The 16,986-nt window shown below is 42.1% G+C and overlaps 1 protein-coding gene across 6 annotated transcripts in view; it reads right to left on the bottom strand.

The window, feature by feature from the left end:
• Positions 1-966: 966 nt before the first annotated feature.
• Positions 967-16,986, bottom strand: part of LOC121549150 (ankyrin repeat and SOCS box protein 2) — a 67,616-nt gene continuing 51,596 nt past the window's right edge. For 5 of the 6 annotated variants that reach the window (XM_045216106.1, XM_045216105.1, XM_045216107.1 and 2 more), the window contains 3 exons: positions 8,627-9,200; positions 5,602-5,755; positions 967-3,184 (listed from right to left, as the gene is read on the bottom strand). In XM_045216106.1, the coding sequence (XP_045072041.1) occupies positions 3,027-3,184; positions 5,602-5,755; positions 8,627-9,200 (886 nt within the window). In that variant the 3' untranslated portion in view covers positions 967-3,026. The remainder of the gene's footprint in view (positions 3,185-5,601; positions 5,756-8,626; positions 9,201-16,986) is intronic. The other variant, XM_045216108.1, reaches the window with a different exon arrangement.

Genomic DNA, 16,986 nt, shown 5'->3' on the forward strand with positions numbered 1-16,986 from the left:
CAGGCCTCTCATCTTTTTAAGTGGGAGAACTTGCACAATTGGTGGCTGACTAAATACTTTTTTTCCCCACTGTACATAATTTGTGTCATATTCTTTCTGTATAAATGTTTTGAATAATTATGTTTTCTGTTGTTGGGTACATGTGGGGACCTCAGATGTTTTGGTTTTTTCTTTGACGCTTAGGGATATTGGGTCTAGGCAGGGACAGAGAGAATCCACAGGAGGGTCCGATGGGTCGCCCAGCCTGAATGTGGACATTTTTTGATTGTATTTTGTTTTCTGAGGCTTTCATGTGTATTCGATTGCACCATAGCTTAAAATGCATTGATAAAAATTTATAAATTGATCTGGAGTACTGAGGCAGAGGGGCTGTGAGAGAATTTTACTGTCTTGATTGATTGATGGATATTTGGAAAGAAAGCTGCCAGACAGGTTTTCGCTCTTACACTCCATAAAAATGTGTTCACACTCCATAAACTTGGTTTTATTGCTAAAGTTACACAAGATTTGTCATAATCCTATTATTTTTCTTTTCGAGACTTAATTAGTCTCGAAGGGGGGAAATATCTAGTATCTGAACATTAATAGCTTTGGCTGAGGTTTTCATATTGTTGGTTAAATGAACTTTGCTCTTTTTTTCTGAAACATCTGGAAAGTATTACTATAGGGGCCCCCTAAAACAGTGGACATTGGGATATGTGGAGGCCAGGGATTGGTCTATTCAAACACGCCATCTTATGTTACATAGGATATATACCATGTTTGAACAAAGGGACGGGGAGAGTGATCATATTTGAGATTGGGTTTGTTGCTCTCCAGATTCTGCAGAAGTCTGTAAATTGATGCTGAAATCTTTGATATAATAAACCTTTATAATCAAAGTACAGTGTCAGCGGATTTCTTATCAACACATCATCGCAGCATCGTTCGGCCACCACATAACAAAATGTGGAAAAAGTCAAGGGGTCTTCATTGATCACACCTTTAATTACACGTTGGATAGATATTATGGAAATTATAGATTTTCTTTTAATTTTGTTGGGTAATGTAAGTGTATTGCCTAATGTGAAAACTATGTAATCTACCGTAATTTACAATACTGTAGCATATTACTTTCAGCTCTTCTAAAGGCAATTTGAAACACGTATCTTGCATTGTTTGCTATTGAATTAACTGGGAGTTAAAACAACGAATTGAAAAGATATCAAGTTGTGTTTTGGTGATTAAACCAATGTTCTCATTACATTTCAGAATAAACTTCTATTTTGAATCAATGGTTGTGTGGTGAGAGATGTTTACAATCCAAATGAATGCACAATGACAGGTTATGAATGAAAGACCGGCTGTGTTACAAGTGTGACCAGTTTGGGGTTTTGTACAAAGAGTTGTCAAAATGTACCACATACTTGTGAAAATGTACCACATACTTGTGAAAATGTACCACATACTTGTGAAAATAGTACCAAAGCGATAAAAGAAACCTGTAATTCAGCGACGTATTTTGCCCATCTGGGTGTGCATAATAATTTTTCATTTCGAAATTGTACTAGACAGATATGCCAATTCTTGACAAGGCTGATGTTGTTAGTGAATTATACCTATGCTCAAAGGAGGAGCATGGTTGTATTAGTACCCCATGAAAGCCTACTGTGTGATACCTTTTTATTGAGAGTGACCTCCTTCAGAAAATGGTGTTATAGCCTACTTTTATGGTTTCTAAAACAGTTTTAACTATGATATCTTAATAAAGGGCAATTCATCAAATTACACGTTCTTCTTATCTTTTAATCTTCAGAATGTAGAAACTGTGCTAAATATGAGGCTGAAAAGTGGTGGAATTTTCATTTTAGGAAAATGGGAAAGAGGTGCAGTGCAAACAACAACAACAATTATTTGGGGTATGAAGATGAAGGAAGGCTGTATTATAGCTCAAAGATGACTTGTCATAAAAATAATTGTCATTTCTACATTTACCTTTTGTGCAGCATAATTAGGATTTTGCACATAACAATCCATACATATAAATGTGAACTTTGAATTGATAGATATTTTTTACACTCAAGTAACACCAAACAACAGCAATGTCACCTCAATCTAGCCAATACAACCATCTGCAAAATTCACTGGGGAAAATCATAGAGCAGGATTTACAAACAATAAATCAAAGCGTATGTTTTTTTAAAATAGCATATTGTCTTAGGTTAGAGTAAGACACACTTCTCAAAAGATCCACCTGCTCTATGCCTTTGAGTTGCCGCTACTCAGTTGAAATTAGCTGTGAGCTATTAAAGAGAGACTGAGGTGCTAACAAAGTAATCTTCTGTGGCGTTCCTCAGTTTGGACAGAGTGGACCACTGTGCTAGAAGTGATGAATTCTACAGAAAAGGCGGGCTGTGCTTGTGTGTTCATCTGTCAATCAACATTGTTTGTAAGTAGCTTATGTTGCCTTGACAGGTTTTGCAATTATATACTAGGTTTATAATACTGAACAATGCAGTTTTTAGTCATGGATACAGAATAGCTTGCTTCTAAGACCTGTTTCAAGACTAAAACAGCTGCCTCTACCATATGGATGTTTGTGATAATTCACAATCCAATGAATGATCATAGTCTAATTTGACAACAATCCAAGATAATAGATAACTTTGTAGATTATTATATGTGGTAAAATGTGAGCCATCATAACATGGACAGTACATTGCATGAATAATGCACTAGATTGGGTTATGTGGTACAGTATTAGTTCAGTCCAATGCCAGAGGGCAAGAGGGATGGAGGTGTCAACAGAACTTCATCCATGGATCAGTCCTCTGTGAAGTCATTTGGCACCCTCATGAGGAGTTTGTCTGAAGTGAAGTGCAAGCACATACACTTACCAACTTTGATAAGTCTACCTTAGTCTGGTCTTAAAGTTTAATTGTGAACTCTAGCTTTGCTCAAATATCACACTAAAAACACTGAATATGTGAAGCGATTTTGTGCTATATTCCCTCTGTCGTCTCTTACTTTGACTATGATTTTACACATTAGTATTCACAAAACTCTTCTTGGTTGCGCGCTTCATGGTTGAGGTACTTGATCAGTCGTGGTGGGAGGGGCAGTTTGTTGATGCACCTCAGTCTGTGGATTCCAACTTGCTGGCGGATCTTCAGCCTGCACAGCTGCATCAGTCGACGTGGTGGCGCTGGAAGACAATGGCAACATATATACGGTGATATGTAGTAATATATGCTTGTATACAGTCTAGACAGATATATATATATATATATATATATATATATATATATATATATATATAACATGTGCACAAGTCACTCCAAATAAGTGCCCGTTTGGGCAGTGGCTTCTGTGCATGCGTGCATGGCATCCCCCCTCATCACAGCAGTAACCCCAGCAGCCAAGGGTGTAACTTTGTGTTGCATATTGGGGGGGTCAACACCCTTCCAGGGGGGTCCGGGGGCATGCTCCCCCTGGAGATTTTTAAATATATAACTGTGAAATGCTTGTTTCTGGTAAATGTTGTAGGGAAAATACATCCAAAACTTTCTTGATAATTTGGTCAATATATCCCAACCACAACTGAACGACTGTGAGAAAGTCAGTTCTGGTGACTTTTGTACTCCAAAATGAATGAAAATAAATTGATGCTGACACCGCCTAAAATATACATTGGTCCACATACTGGTCCATATTATCAGGCTGGTGTGTTATTTAGCAAAAAGCATTATCAGCTGTAGCCTAAATCATGCAGCATACTGGCTATAATCAAATAGGCTGAAGCATAGGGGTTGCCCATTTATATTTGTGCTAATCATTAGCTAGATCAGTGCTTCCCAAACGTTTTCAGTCATAACCTTTCATCATGGGGAACAGAATTGGTTCTGGAAGTGCTCTAAGTGTGACTATTAGGTTGCATAAACGTGATTAGTGCTATCCCCCAACACTGTTGGCCTTCAAATTTGTTTTCTGAACATAAATAAGGAGGATAGGCTGCTGGTCAGAGTCTGGGAGACAGGCAGGGCAGGCTGCACTAAGAGAAACAGGCTTGCTTGAGCCTACTACCTGAGGTTCAGAGAAACAACCCTTCTCTGATTCTGTAGCCTACAAGAAACCACACATTTTAAGGTTTACAATACTACCAAAGTTGTCTTTGAACTCTCAAAACGTATCCCAATATAACCGTTACTAATTATCCCTTGTTTTAAAAAATAGCGCTCATGCATATGATGCGCATCTCGTCGATACGCAATAGAACATTTCTCAATTTGAAAAAATATATCATTCTTATTCGTGCTTATGAATTGACCATGTTCAATTTGACTGTACTATTTTTTCTCCCCCAAGTTAGCCCACAGTTTTGAGGGTTTGTTAAGAAGAGAGAGGAGAGAGCGAGAAAGAGAGGAGCTATTGCACATTTCTCTGTTCTCCTTACAAGCCTTGCTCAACTTTTTTTCCTTTCACAAACCATTGCCTTCACAAACCAGCACACTTTAACTTGAAATTAAAACAACTTTCTGACAAAATTACAAACGTGTAATATCTAAAAACTTAGCTAGCTAGACTATCTTACCTGGATGGATGCATCTCCCTCTCTGTCACGGATGCCATGGTTGCTGTCACGTAGTATAATGATTTGAAGACAGGCGCAGGAATACGTATTAGGGGTTTTATTTACTCCACCCAACATAAACACGTATATATATACAAAAGGGATGTAACCCAAACAAAGAGTGAGGTGTAACCTCTACACAATACACGGGATGAGACCCGTAAACAACAAGAGCACAATACACGGTACTCACGAGACCAACGGACATGGGACAAGACAGTCCGGGGATGGTGGTAATGATCCATGTCAGTGACGCCTAGAAAGCCAGTGACATAGACCTCCGGAACTGGTGAATGGAATGAGCAGCAGTACCGGGGGGATCCGTGACAGTTGCCCTTAGTTTGAAGATGTAATCCGGAGACAGGTGTTTTAAACAACAGCCTTCTGTGTGTTCTCTTTTTGACTCTGTCTGCATATTTGCAATCAAACGCTAGAATTTTCTCCATCTCATTAGCTATCATACTCTAATTCTACTGATTCAAAATTCGGTCCTCCAGAAAGTGGAGAGCAACACTTATGCAGTTCTACTACGTGATATCTTTCAAAAAAGCTGCCTTAGAAAGGATACTACACATACTGACCAACTCATGTTATAGACAGAAGCGTGCTACATGGCAGACCAATCCGAACTCATCTCTCGGCATGTCCAGCCCACTCATTATCTCAGCCAATCATTGCTAGCGGGAAGGTTGCTGTCTTTTTCTGTGGCTAAACCATCTAGGCTCATAATTTAACAATTGTATTCATATTTACAGATGGCATACACGTTTGTTATTAAGTCACATGAAAGTTCACATGTTCCAGAAGGCATTTCTGCCAAAAAACGCATTTTGATAGTTTAAAAAGTTTACATTCAAATGGCTCTCCTGTGAAGTAGTGACGCGCGAGATACGCCTAGTTTCCTGAAACAAGTCACATATGTGTAATTGTGTCTGTGTATCTACAGTATGTGAGCATATCTGCGTGTGTTTGTTTGGAAGTCAGACACTCACTTGCTTTTTCCTTGATGACTTCCCAGTCCTTGAAGCTATCTAGGTGTTCAGTAAGTCTGGAGCAGAGTTTCACCTGCCCAACATAATCCAGGAGTACGTCTATGATGGGTCCTGCCCAGCGGCTTATTGCCCGAGTAGAGATTATCTCACAAAACTAATGATGGAAACACAAACAGCAATGGTCCCCACTTTACAAGAAGTGTAAGAAGTGTCCCACATACCTATGTGCTAACATGACTGCATGACAGTTACATTGGTGATTACAGTGTAGATAAACATTGTTACATAGTAAATCCAAAAAACATTCCTTACCCAAGGACACTTCAACAGGTGACTATCCAGGAAAATAAAGAAAAAGGAGCACTCGGTTTCTGCATAGATCTGATAATTTATTGACGGGACATATTATGAAACAGAGTGCTCCTTTTTCTTTATTTTCACCCGTTGGTGTCCTGGGGGTAAGGATTGGTTTTTGTTAAAACTGCTATACCTGGCTGTAGTATAATTACTACTAGGTATAGTGTAATACTATACCAGTCACGTAAATATATATACACTGCTCAAAAAAATTAAGGGAACACTAAAATAACACATCCTAGATCTGAATGAATGAAATAATCTTATTAAATACTTTTTTCTTTACATAGTTGAATGTGCTGACAACAAAATCACACAAAAATTATCAACGGAAATCAAATTTATCAACCCATGGAGGTCTGTATTTGGAGTCACCCTCAAAATTAAAGTGGAAAACCACACTACAGGCTGATCCAACTTTGATGTAATGTCCTTAAAACAAGTCAAAATGAGGCTCAGTAGTGTGTGTGGCCTCTTCGTGCCTGTATGACCTCCCTACAACGCCTGGGCATGCTCCTGATGAGGTGGCGGATGGTCTCCTGAGGGATCTCCTCCCCTAACGAATTTGCCAATCTTGGTGTTCTCTGGCAAATGCCAAACGTCCTACATGGTGTTGGGCTGTAAGCACAACCCCCACCTGTGGATGTCGGGCCCTCATACCACCCTCATGGAGTCTGTTTCTGACCATTTGAGCAGACACATGCACATTTGTGGCCTGCTGGAGGTCATTTTGCAGGGCTCAGGCAGTGCTCCTCCTGCTCCTCCTTGCACAAAGGCAGAGGTAGCAGTCCTGCTGCTGGGTTGTTGCCCTCCTACGGCCTCCTCCACGTCTCCTGATGTACTGGCCTGTCTCCTGGTAGCGCCTCCATGCTCTGGACACTATGCTGACAGACATAGCAAACCTTCTTGCCACAGCTCGCATTGATGTGCCATCCTGGATGAGCTGCACTACCTGAGCCACTTGTGTGGGTTGTAGACTCCGTCTCATGCTACCACTAGAGTGAAAGCACCGCCAGCATTCATTAGTGACCAAAACATCAGCCAGGAAGCATAGGAACTGAGAAGTGGTCTGTGGTCACCACCTGCAAAACCAGTCCTTTATTGGGGGTGTCTTGCTAATTGCCTATAATTTCCACCTGTTGTCTATTCCATTTGCACAACAGCATGTGAAATGTATTGTCAATCAGTGTTGCTTCCTAAGTGGACAGTTTGATTTCACAGAAGTGTGATTGACTTGGAGTTACATTGTGTTGTTTAAGTGTTCCCTTTATTTTTTTGAGCAGTGTATAATATATATATATATATATTAAAGTAAAGTAGGACCTCAAAATAGATAGGATACACCATTATTGGATCCCTTTATAAAGATGAGCAAAAAATACTATATAGAACAAATAATACAAATATTGAGCTATATTTATATATGCTCCCAAACATTTTTTCATTATATTATTTTATACTAATACAATTGTTCTGAGAAATATATGTTTTTACAAGTAATAAAAAAAATCTTTAGTCAAGATATTGTATAAAGTCAAGATTATTGATCCCCTGTTTTCAGTACTCCAGCACCCTCCCCTAATGACACAGACTTTTTCAAAAAAGAAATATGACATTGGAGAACACATTGGGAGGGATCTTAGACCATTCCTCCATACAGAATTTCCAGATCCTTGATAACCTTCGTCTGTGCTTATGGACTGCCTTTTCAATTCAAACCTCTTAAAAAATAAATTGATGCCAAACCCACCACTGGTGTGTGTGGCCAAAGAGCTCTATTTTCATGTCACCCAACAAATGTAAATGCCTGGAGTTTGCTAAACGGCATTGGCACTTGGATTGAAACCGATGCTATGGTCAGATGACATGAAAATAGAGGTATTTGGCCACGCACACCAGTGGTGGGTTTTTGTGTTCGAAAGAAAGAGGCATATGCAGAAAATAACCCCATACCTACTGTAAAATATGGTGGTAGATCTTATGGGGCAATTTTGCTTCCACTGGTCCTGGTTCCCTTGTTAAGGTCAACGGCATGAACTTTACCGAGTATCAGGACATTTTAGCCATAAACCTGGTTGCTTCTGCCAGGAGGCTGAAATTGGAATCCAAAAGTGGATCTTCCAGCAATTCAATAACCCCAAGCACACATAAAAATCCAAAAATAAATGTTTTTTGCAAATCAACATTTTGCAATGGCCCTCTCAGTCTCTGGACAGGAACCCCATTGAAAACCTATGGTTTGAATTGAAGAGAACAGTCCATAAGCGCAGATGAAGGATATCAGGGATCTGAAAAGTTTCTGTACGGAGGAATGGTCTAAGACCCCTCCCAATGTGTTCTCCATTCTCATAAAACATTTGGGAAAAAGGCTCAGTGTTGTTATCCTTGCAAGGGGAGGGCGGTGGAGTATTGAAAACAGGGGATCCAATCATTTTGACCCCTATCCTTTTTTAGATTGTTTTATTGCTTGTTAAACAAAATGTATTTCTCTGAGCAATTGTATTAGTATAAAAAACAAAAATACAATAGAGCTCAGTATTTGTATTATTTATTTCATACAGTCTTCTTTTCACATCTTTGTCAAGAGATCCCTAAAAAAAATGTACCCCACTGTACGTGAAAATATTACACATGCACATACTAAACATTTCACTCTTATTCTGTTTACCTGAACAGGTTCCCCAGTATTTCTGTGTGTATCGGTATTGTACCGCAAGTCATCTCTCTCAGAGGTCTCCTGAAGGGGTGGGTGTGTACCACTGCTGTAAGTGCAACTAAAACAGGAGAGGGCATCGCAGCCGTTGTCCATCAGATACTTCAGCATGGACAGATACTTCATACTGAACATGACGGTGGCCGGGAATGAGGTGGGGTGAGTGGGGACGTAGGCATTGACGTTGGCCATGTGCTCCACCAGCAAAGTTACCAATTCGATACTACCTTGCCTCACGGCCACCAGTAGCGGGTTGAAGGTGTCCAGGTTTGGGTTGGCGCCAGCTTCTAGAAGCATGGTGGTCGCGTCCACGTTGCCGTTGGCGACGGCGAAGTAGAGCGTTGTGCTACGATGGTCCTCGTACATCATGGATCGGTCCTCCGACAGCATGGCATTGACGTCGTAGCCGGCCTCGATCAGGACCTCCAGGACATTGTCCCAGTTGAACTCGGCGGCCAGGTGGAGGGGACTGACGCCACTGCGTTTCACACTGGACTTCCTGGTGGCTTTGATCAGCAACGACACGATACTGAAATAGAAAATCACACAGGGGAAATTAGGGGATGCCCAGAGTTGAGGATTAGGGACCTAGGGTTGCAAATTCCCCAAAAACTTTCCCAAAGTTCCCACGTCTTTCAGAAATCCCAATTGGAATATTCCAAGATGGAGAATTCCCTCCCTGGATATTACCCTCCTGATTGCGGGAATCCTCCAACCGGAATTAGGGGTCGAAGTCTCCACAAGTAAAGCCCACCACAAAGGCAGGACACAAGGGGTTTATATTCTAGGCGGAACAATACAATTTCTTCACAGCTTGGTGTTAGTGTGTCTAGAATATGTTTCACACGTCCGACTAAATGTGTATGCATGCCTAGCATTTCGTATCGTGTGCTCTACGAACTGAATGATTACAGCAGCATTTTCATTGGTTGAGAGTCCCTTTCTAACTTATTTCTGTTGAGGTGCGGACTCCTGGAGAAAAGGTGCAAGTGAAAGGGAAGTCGGTAGAATCAGAAACTGAAACTAGGGGGTAGGGTAGAGTACAGGATAGAAAGAAGGTGGGGGAAAGTACAGTAATTGTATTATTATTGGCCATGATGACATAGATGGCCATGACATGAGCGGTTCCCACGGATGTAGCCTTTGTGGGAGCAAAAACTCAGAATTTGACCACAAAATTATGCATCACTTGTTGCAATCAGACCAATTTTGGCAGAGTTATGCTTTTAAATTTGTAATAAAGGAGACTGTACTTCTAAGAAAACAGCCTTCGTGCAATGACGGGCTGCTCATGCTCAAAGCTCCCACTGTGCGATTTGGCACAGGTCACTGTGCCAATGACAGCGCCTCAACTGCACAGGACAAACATACAGTGAGGGAAAAAAGTATTTGATCCACTGCTGATTTTGTACGTTTTCCCACTGACAAAGAAATGATCAGTCTATAATTTTATTGGTAGATTTATTTGAACAGTGAGAGACAGAATAACAACAAAAAAATCCAGAAAAACGCATGTCAAAAATGTTATGAATTGATTTGCATTTTAATGAGGGAAATAAGTATTTGACCCCTCTGCAAAACATGACTTAGTACTTGGTGGCAAAACCCTTGTTGGCAATCACAGAGGTCAGACGTTTCTTGTATTTGGCCACCAGGTTTGCACACATCTCAGGAGGGATTTTGTCCCAATCCTCTTTGTATACGAATGTTTGAAGAACGATCTGGCCTAAAAGGCCATGTACTCTTATAATCTCCACCCGGCACAGCCAGAAGAGGACAGGCCACTCCTCGGAGCCTGGCTCCTCTCTAGGATTCTTTCTAGGTGCCTGTCTTTCTAGGTTTCTTCCTCGGTTCCTATTTTTCTTTTTCTTAGCCACTGTGCTTCTACATCTGCATTGCTTGGTGATTGGGGTTTTAGGCTGTGTATATGTATAGCAGTGTGACAATTTCTGATGTAAAAAAGGGCTTTATATATTTTTTTCGATTGATTGATTGATTTTGATTGATATTGGGTTTAACAACTCTGAAAAACGTTTTTCTACTGAGCAAAGCTTGGGTTAAAATCACATGTTAAAGAAGCGCTTATTTAACACAACACTGACTTAATTGTATTATATGAAACAATTTCAAAGATTTTACTGAGTTACAGTTCATGTAAGGAAATCAGTCAATTGAAATCCTCTTCAATGGCTGTGCGAAGTTGCTGGATATTGGCGGGAACTGGAACATGCTGTCATACACGTCGATCCAGAGCATCCCAAACATGCTCAATGGGTGAAATGTCTGGTGAGTATGCAGGCCATGGAAGAACTGGGACATTTTCAGCTTCCAGGAATTGTTTACAGATCCTTGTGACATGGGGCCGTGCATTATCATGCTAAAACATGAGATGATGGCGGCGGATGAATGGCATGACAATGGGCCTCAGGATCCTGTCACGGTATATCTGTGCATTCAAATTGCCATAGATAAAATGCAATTGTTTTCGCTGTCTGTAGCTTATGCCTGCCCATACCATAACCCCACCGCCACCATGGGGCACTCTGTTCACAACGTTGTCATCAGCAAACCGCTCACCCACACGATATCATACACACTGTCTGCCATCTGGCCGGTACAGAGCACACTTCTCCAGCGTGGTAGGCGAACGCCGACAGACTGGGGATCCGGCAGCCTCCTACAGCTGTGGAAGATACTGGTCATCCTGGGTTTCCCCCCTTGCCACTGGAATTCACCTTCCTACAGTGAAATAGTGCTGTTGGGGATTGCACACCCTCAGCAGCACTTTAAATAACTTCCTTTGCGCAGGTATCCACTACTGACCTCGGTGAAGCCATCAACCGGAAACTGGACTAAAGTCTGGTGGCGTTGGGGTGTCTGGTGACGGGGGCAGGAGTGAATGCACCGGGAGCCCTTAATCAGACCCCTGGACGCCAGCGGCACAGGACTACCCCTGTGTGACTGAGCAGCCCTATTCAAGAGCCACACTGCTCACCCTAGCTGGGGAGAGGCCTAGAAAAGTTGGCCTAAAAATTGCCCACTCACTCCATCCTGGATAGGCTACCGCACCTATTTGGAGTTCCACTCAGCGGTCGAAAAATGCTAAAGAAAATAATTTCCCTGAAACTGGCAACATGGAACATTAGAACTCTTTTGGACACTGACGATAATAGCGATAGACCCCATCGGAGAACAGCTTTGATTGCTGCAGAACTAAGGCGCTACAACATTGACATTGCTGCCCTGAGTGAGAACAGGTTCCTGGATGAAGGTTCCCTGAAAGAGGAGGGAAAAGGCTATACCTTCTTCTGGAAAGGTTACCCTCCGGGTAGACAACATCAGCATTGTGTGGGACGGGCAATTAAGGACAGCCTTTTACCCAGCCTCACTGAAACACCTGTCGACATAAGTGAAAGACTCATGTCTCTCTGTATCCCCTAGCCAAGATGCGTTATGCTACTCATCTCAGTACATACGCACCAAATTTACCATCTGAAAATGAGGCAAAGGACTGCTCCTACCAGCCACTAGATGAGGCCCTTCACCACATCCCCAGGAATGACAAGATCTTTCTGCTGGGTGACTTCAACACTAGGGTAGAACAGAACAACAGGATATGGAGCGGAGTGCTGGGTAGGCATGATGTTGGCCAGGTCAATAAGAACGGTATGAGACTGCTAACTCTATGTGCCGAGCACGATCTCATTGTCACTAACACCTTGTTCCAGCAGAATAACAAATATAAAACATAATGGATGGATCCACGCTCCAAACACTGGCATCTGATCGACTACGTCATAGTGAGATGTTCTGACACTAATGACGTCCTGCTGACAGGTGCCATGAGGGGTGCAGAATACTGGACAGATCACTGTATGATACTGGCTAAACTCCAGGTGAGAATACGTCCCCCCTAACGCCTGCAGAACTCCAGTAAGAGGCGTCTGCACTGTACCTGGCTTGAAAAAGCTGCAGTAAGGGACGAGTTCCATTGCACTCTCGCTGAAAGGCTGAGGGAGACTGAGCCTCTTCTGAGCGCAGAGGACCCAATGGACCGGAAGTGGGCATCTATTAGCTCAGTGCTCTATCAGGCAGCGGCCCACTCCATTGGCTACAGAGGTAGGAAACATCAGGACTGGTTCAATGAGAACTCTGACACCATCACAACCTTACTGGACAATATGCACAAAGCGCACAGGGAAACTCTCAACAGCCCCACATCTGCTACCCTCTGCCAGCAATGGCATGCATCACACAAGGAAGTAAAGGTGAAATAAATAAAAAATAAAAAACCTTGGGTGCTCTGCAGAACGAATGATGGATGAATAAGGCACAGGAAATCCACATTTATGCCGACAAAAACGAAATGCACAATTTCTACAACTCAATGAAACCTATTTATGTCCGTAGAAGTCGCTCCATCACCCCCCTGAAAACAGCTGATGGTTTGACTCTCTTGAAGGACCAAAACCACATCCTGATGAGGTGGGCTGACAACTTTGAAGCACTACTCAATCAGCACTCTCCTACAGACCACTTCATCCTGGAAGAACTGCCTGTCCGTCCACCCATTCAAGACCTCAGCCATTCGCCAACCTTCCAAGAGGTGTATCAGCTATCCGTTCCCTCAAGAACAACAAGACTCCTGGTGCTGACAGCATCCTGGCAGAGCTACTTAAGAAGGGAAGTTACTTCTGCACCAGAACGCTCCACCAGTACATCACGGAGGTTTGGGACTGGGAGATCGTCCCCCAACAGTGGCAGGATGCAAACATTGTCACCATCTATAAGAACAAGGGAAATGGCCTTTTGGAGTAAGCATCGGTGTGAGGCAAGGGTGTGTACTGGCACCTGTACTCTTTAACATCTTCCTCCTATGTGTCACCCAGTTTCTCCACAAGGAGATTGAGGACAGCAGCGGGGTTCCGGTGGACTTCAGGCTGGATGGAAACCTGTTCAACATCAGGAGGCTCCAAGCAACCACCAAGGTTTTGACGGAGCGGGTTCTTGAGCTGCAGTATGCTGATGACTGTGCTCTTGTGGCCCACACTCCGGAAGACCTTCGGTCTGTCCTTGTAGCGGCTGTGAGGGTCTATAGCAGGATGGGACTGTCTATCAACACCACCAAGACAGAGGTGGTCTGCCAATGGCGATCCAGCCCTCCACCCACCATGCCTGTCTTCACCATTGAACACAAATCACTGGCAATAGTCCCATCTTTCAAATACCTGGGCAGCATCCTCTCAGAGGACTGCAGCATCGACCTCGAAATTTAAAATAGGATCAAGCAAGCATCAGCTGCCTTTGTGAAACTCTGACACAGGGTCTTCCAAAACAGGGATCTCCACCTCCACACCAAAGTCGGCGTCTATCAAGCCGTCTGCATCACCACACTTCTTTACAGCTGTGAAGCCTAGGTCACTTACAGCCGCTACAACAAGCAGCTAGAGCGATTCCACATAAGATGCCTGCAGCGCAATCTGGGAATCACCTGGTGCGACCGTGTGCCCCATACAGAAATACTTGCTAAGACCAACTATAAGAGTATGGAGGCCATGGTCACCCAACACTAACTACGCTGGCTTGGGCATGTCATTAGAATGTCTCAGGAGCGCTTGCCGCAGAAGATCCTGTATGGCCAGCTACATTTTGATTAATCCGTGTTGAGCACACTTCTCCAGCGTGCCAGTGGCCATCGAAGGTGAATATTTGCCCACTGTAGTCGGTTACGACGCCAAACTGCAGTCTGGTCAAAACCCTGTTGAGGACAACGAGCACACAGATGAGCTTCCCTGAGACAGTTTCTGACAGTTTGTGCAGAAATTCTTCGGTTGTGCAAACCCATAGTTTCATAAGCTGTCCGGGTGGCTGGGCTCAGACGATCCCGCAGGTGAAGAAGCCGGATGTGGAGGTCCTTGGCTGGCGTGGTTACACGCGGTCTGCAGTTGTGAGGCCGGTTGGACATACTGCCAAATTCTCTAAAATGACATTGGAGGCGGCTTATGGTAGTGAAATGAACATTCAATTATCTGGCAACAGCTCTGGTGGACATTCCTGCAGTCATCATGCCAATCGCACACTCCCTCAAAACTTGGGACATCTGTGGCATTGTGTTGTGCGACAAAACTACACATTTTAGAGTGGCCTTTTATTGTCCCCAGCACAAGGTGCATCTGTGTAATGACCATGCTGTTTAATCAGCTTCTTGATATGCCACACCTGTCAGGTGGATGGATTATCTTGGCAAAGGAGAAATGCTCACTAACAGGGATATAAACAAATTTGTGCACACATTTTGAGAGAAATATGCTTTTTGTGCACATGGACAATTTCTGGGATCTTTTATTTCAGCTCATGAAATATGGGATCAACACCTTACATGTTGCGTTTATATTTTTGTTCAGTATATATAAAAAAATATTTGTGTGCAGAAATGCCTTCTTGAACATGTGAACTTTCATGTGCCTTAATTACAAAGTCGTATGGAATCCGTAAATATGAATAGAAATGTGAATAAATTATGATCCTATTTCAGCCAAGGAGAAAGTACTGATCTACAGTGCCTTCATAAATGATTCATACCCCTTGACTTATTCCACAGTTTGTTGTGTTACAGCCTGAATTCAAAATGCATTTAATAAAAATTTTATCCTACCCTTCCAAACACAATACCTCATAATGACAAAGTGAAAACATGTTTTTAGAAATGTTTGCAAATTTATTGAAAATGAAATACAGAAATTACTAAAGCACCTTTGGCAGCGATTACAGCTGTGAGTCTTTCTGGGTACGTCTAAGAGCTTTCCACACCTGGATTGTGCAACATTTGCCCATTATTATTTTCAAAATTCTTCAAGCACTGTCAAATTTATTGTTGATCATTGCTAGACAACCATTTTAAGGTCTTGCCATAGATTTTCATGTAGATGCAAGTCAAAACTGTAATTTTGCCACTTAGGAACATTCACTGTCTTCTTGGTAAGCAACTCCGGTGTAGATTTGGCCTTGTATTTTAGGTTATTGTCCTACTGAAAGGTAAATTAATCTCCCAGTGTCTGGTGGAAAGCAGATTGAACCAGGTAATTTTTGGGGGGATTTTGCCTGTGCTCCATTCCATTTCATTTTATTACTGAAAGACTCCAGTCCTTAATGATTACAAGCATACCCATAACATGATGCAGCCACCAAATTGCTTTGCCACATTTTTTACAGTATTTCTTTAGTGCATTGTTGCAAACAGGATACATTTTTTGGAATATTTGTATTCTGTACAGGCTTCCTTCTTTTCACTCTGTCAATTAGATTAGTATTGTGGAGTAAGTACAATCCATCCTCAGTTTTCTCCTATCACAGCCATTAAACTTGTTTACTGTTTTAAAGTCACCATTGGCCTCATGGTGAAATCACTGAGCGGTTTCCTTCCTCTCCGGCAACTGAGTTAGGAAGGACGCCTGTATCTTTGTAGTGACTGGGTGTATTGATACAATATCCAAAGTGTAATTAATAACTTCACCCTGCTGAACGGGATATTCAATGCCTGATTTTTTTTTTAACGCATCTACCAATCGGCACTCTTCTTTGTGAGGCATTGTAAATCTTCCTGGTCTTTACGGTTGAATCTGTGTTTGAAGATCACGGCTCAACAGAGTGACCACACAAATAATTGTATGTGTGGGGTAAAAATCATGTTCAACACTATTATTGCACACAGAGTGAGTCCATGCAAGTTATTATGTGACTTGTTAAGCACATTCTTACCCCCTGAACTTTTTTAGGCTTGTCATAACCAAGGGGTTGAGAATACTTATTGACTCAAGACATTTCAGCTTTTCATTTTTAATTAATTTGTAAAAATGTCTAAAAAAATTATTCCACTTTGACATTATGGGGTATTGTGTGTTGGCCAGTGACAAAACATCTCAATTTATTCAATTTTAAATTCAGGCTGTAACGCAACAAAATGTGGAAAAAGTCAAGATGTGTGAATTATTTCTGAGAAAGACAGGATCCTTCCTGGCTAGCCATGATTGGCTGAGATAATGGAGGGGTTGAACATGTTGAGTGTTGGTACCCTGGCGCTGATGTGTCTCTCTCCTCACTGAATTAATGCCGTCAATGGATGAATACAAGATAGAAACTGATAATCGTGCACTTGCCTTTACAATTACATTTGAATGACCTGAATGATGAGGGTGAAGAGGGTGATTGAATTTAGAACAATAGTGTAATGATGATGAAGAATTGTGAACACCAAGAAAGCAGCTACTACTGCCAAGAAGGCAGCCAAGGCAACACCCTAAAATTAAAGCTGACAA

The sequence above is a fragment of the Coregonus clupeaformis genome, unplaced genomic scaffold (genome assembly GCF_020615455.1).
Source record: "Coregonus clupeaformis isolate EN_2021a unplaced genomic scaffold, ASM2061545v1 scaf0611, whole genome shotgun sequence".
NCBI lineage: Eukaryota > Metazoa > Chordata > Actinopteri > Salmoniformes > Salmonidae > Coregonus > Coregonus clupeaformis.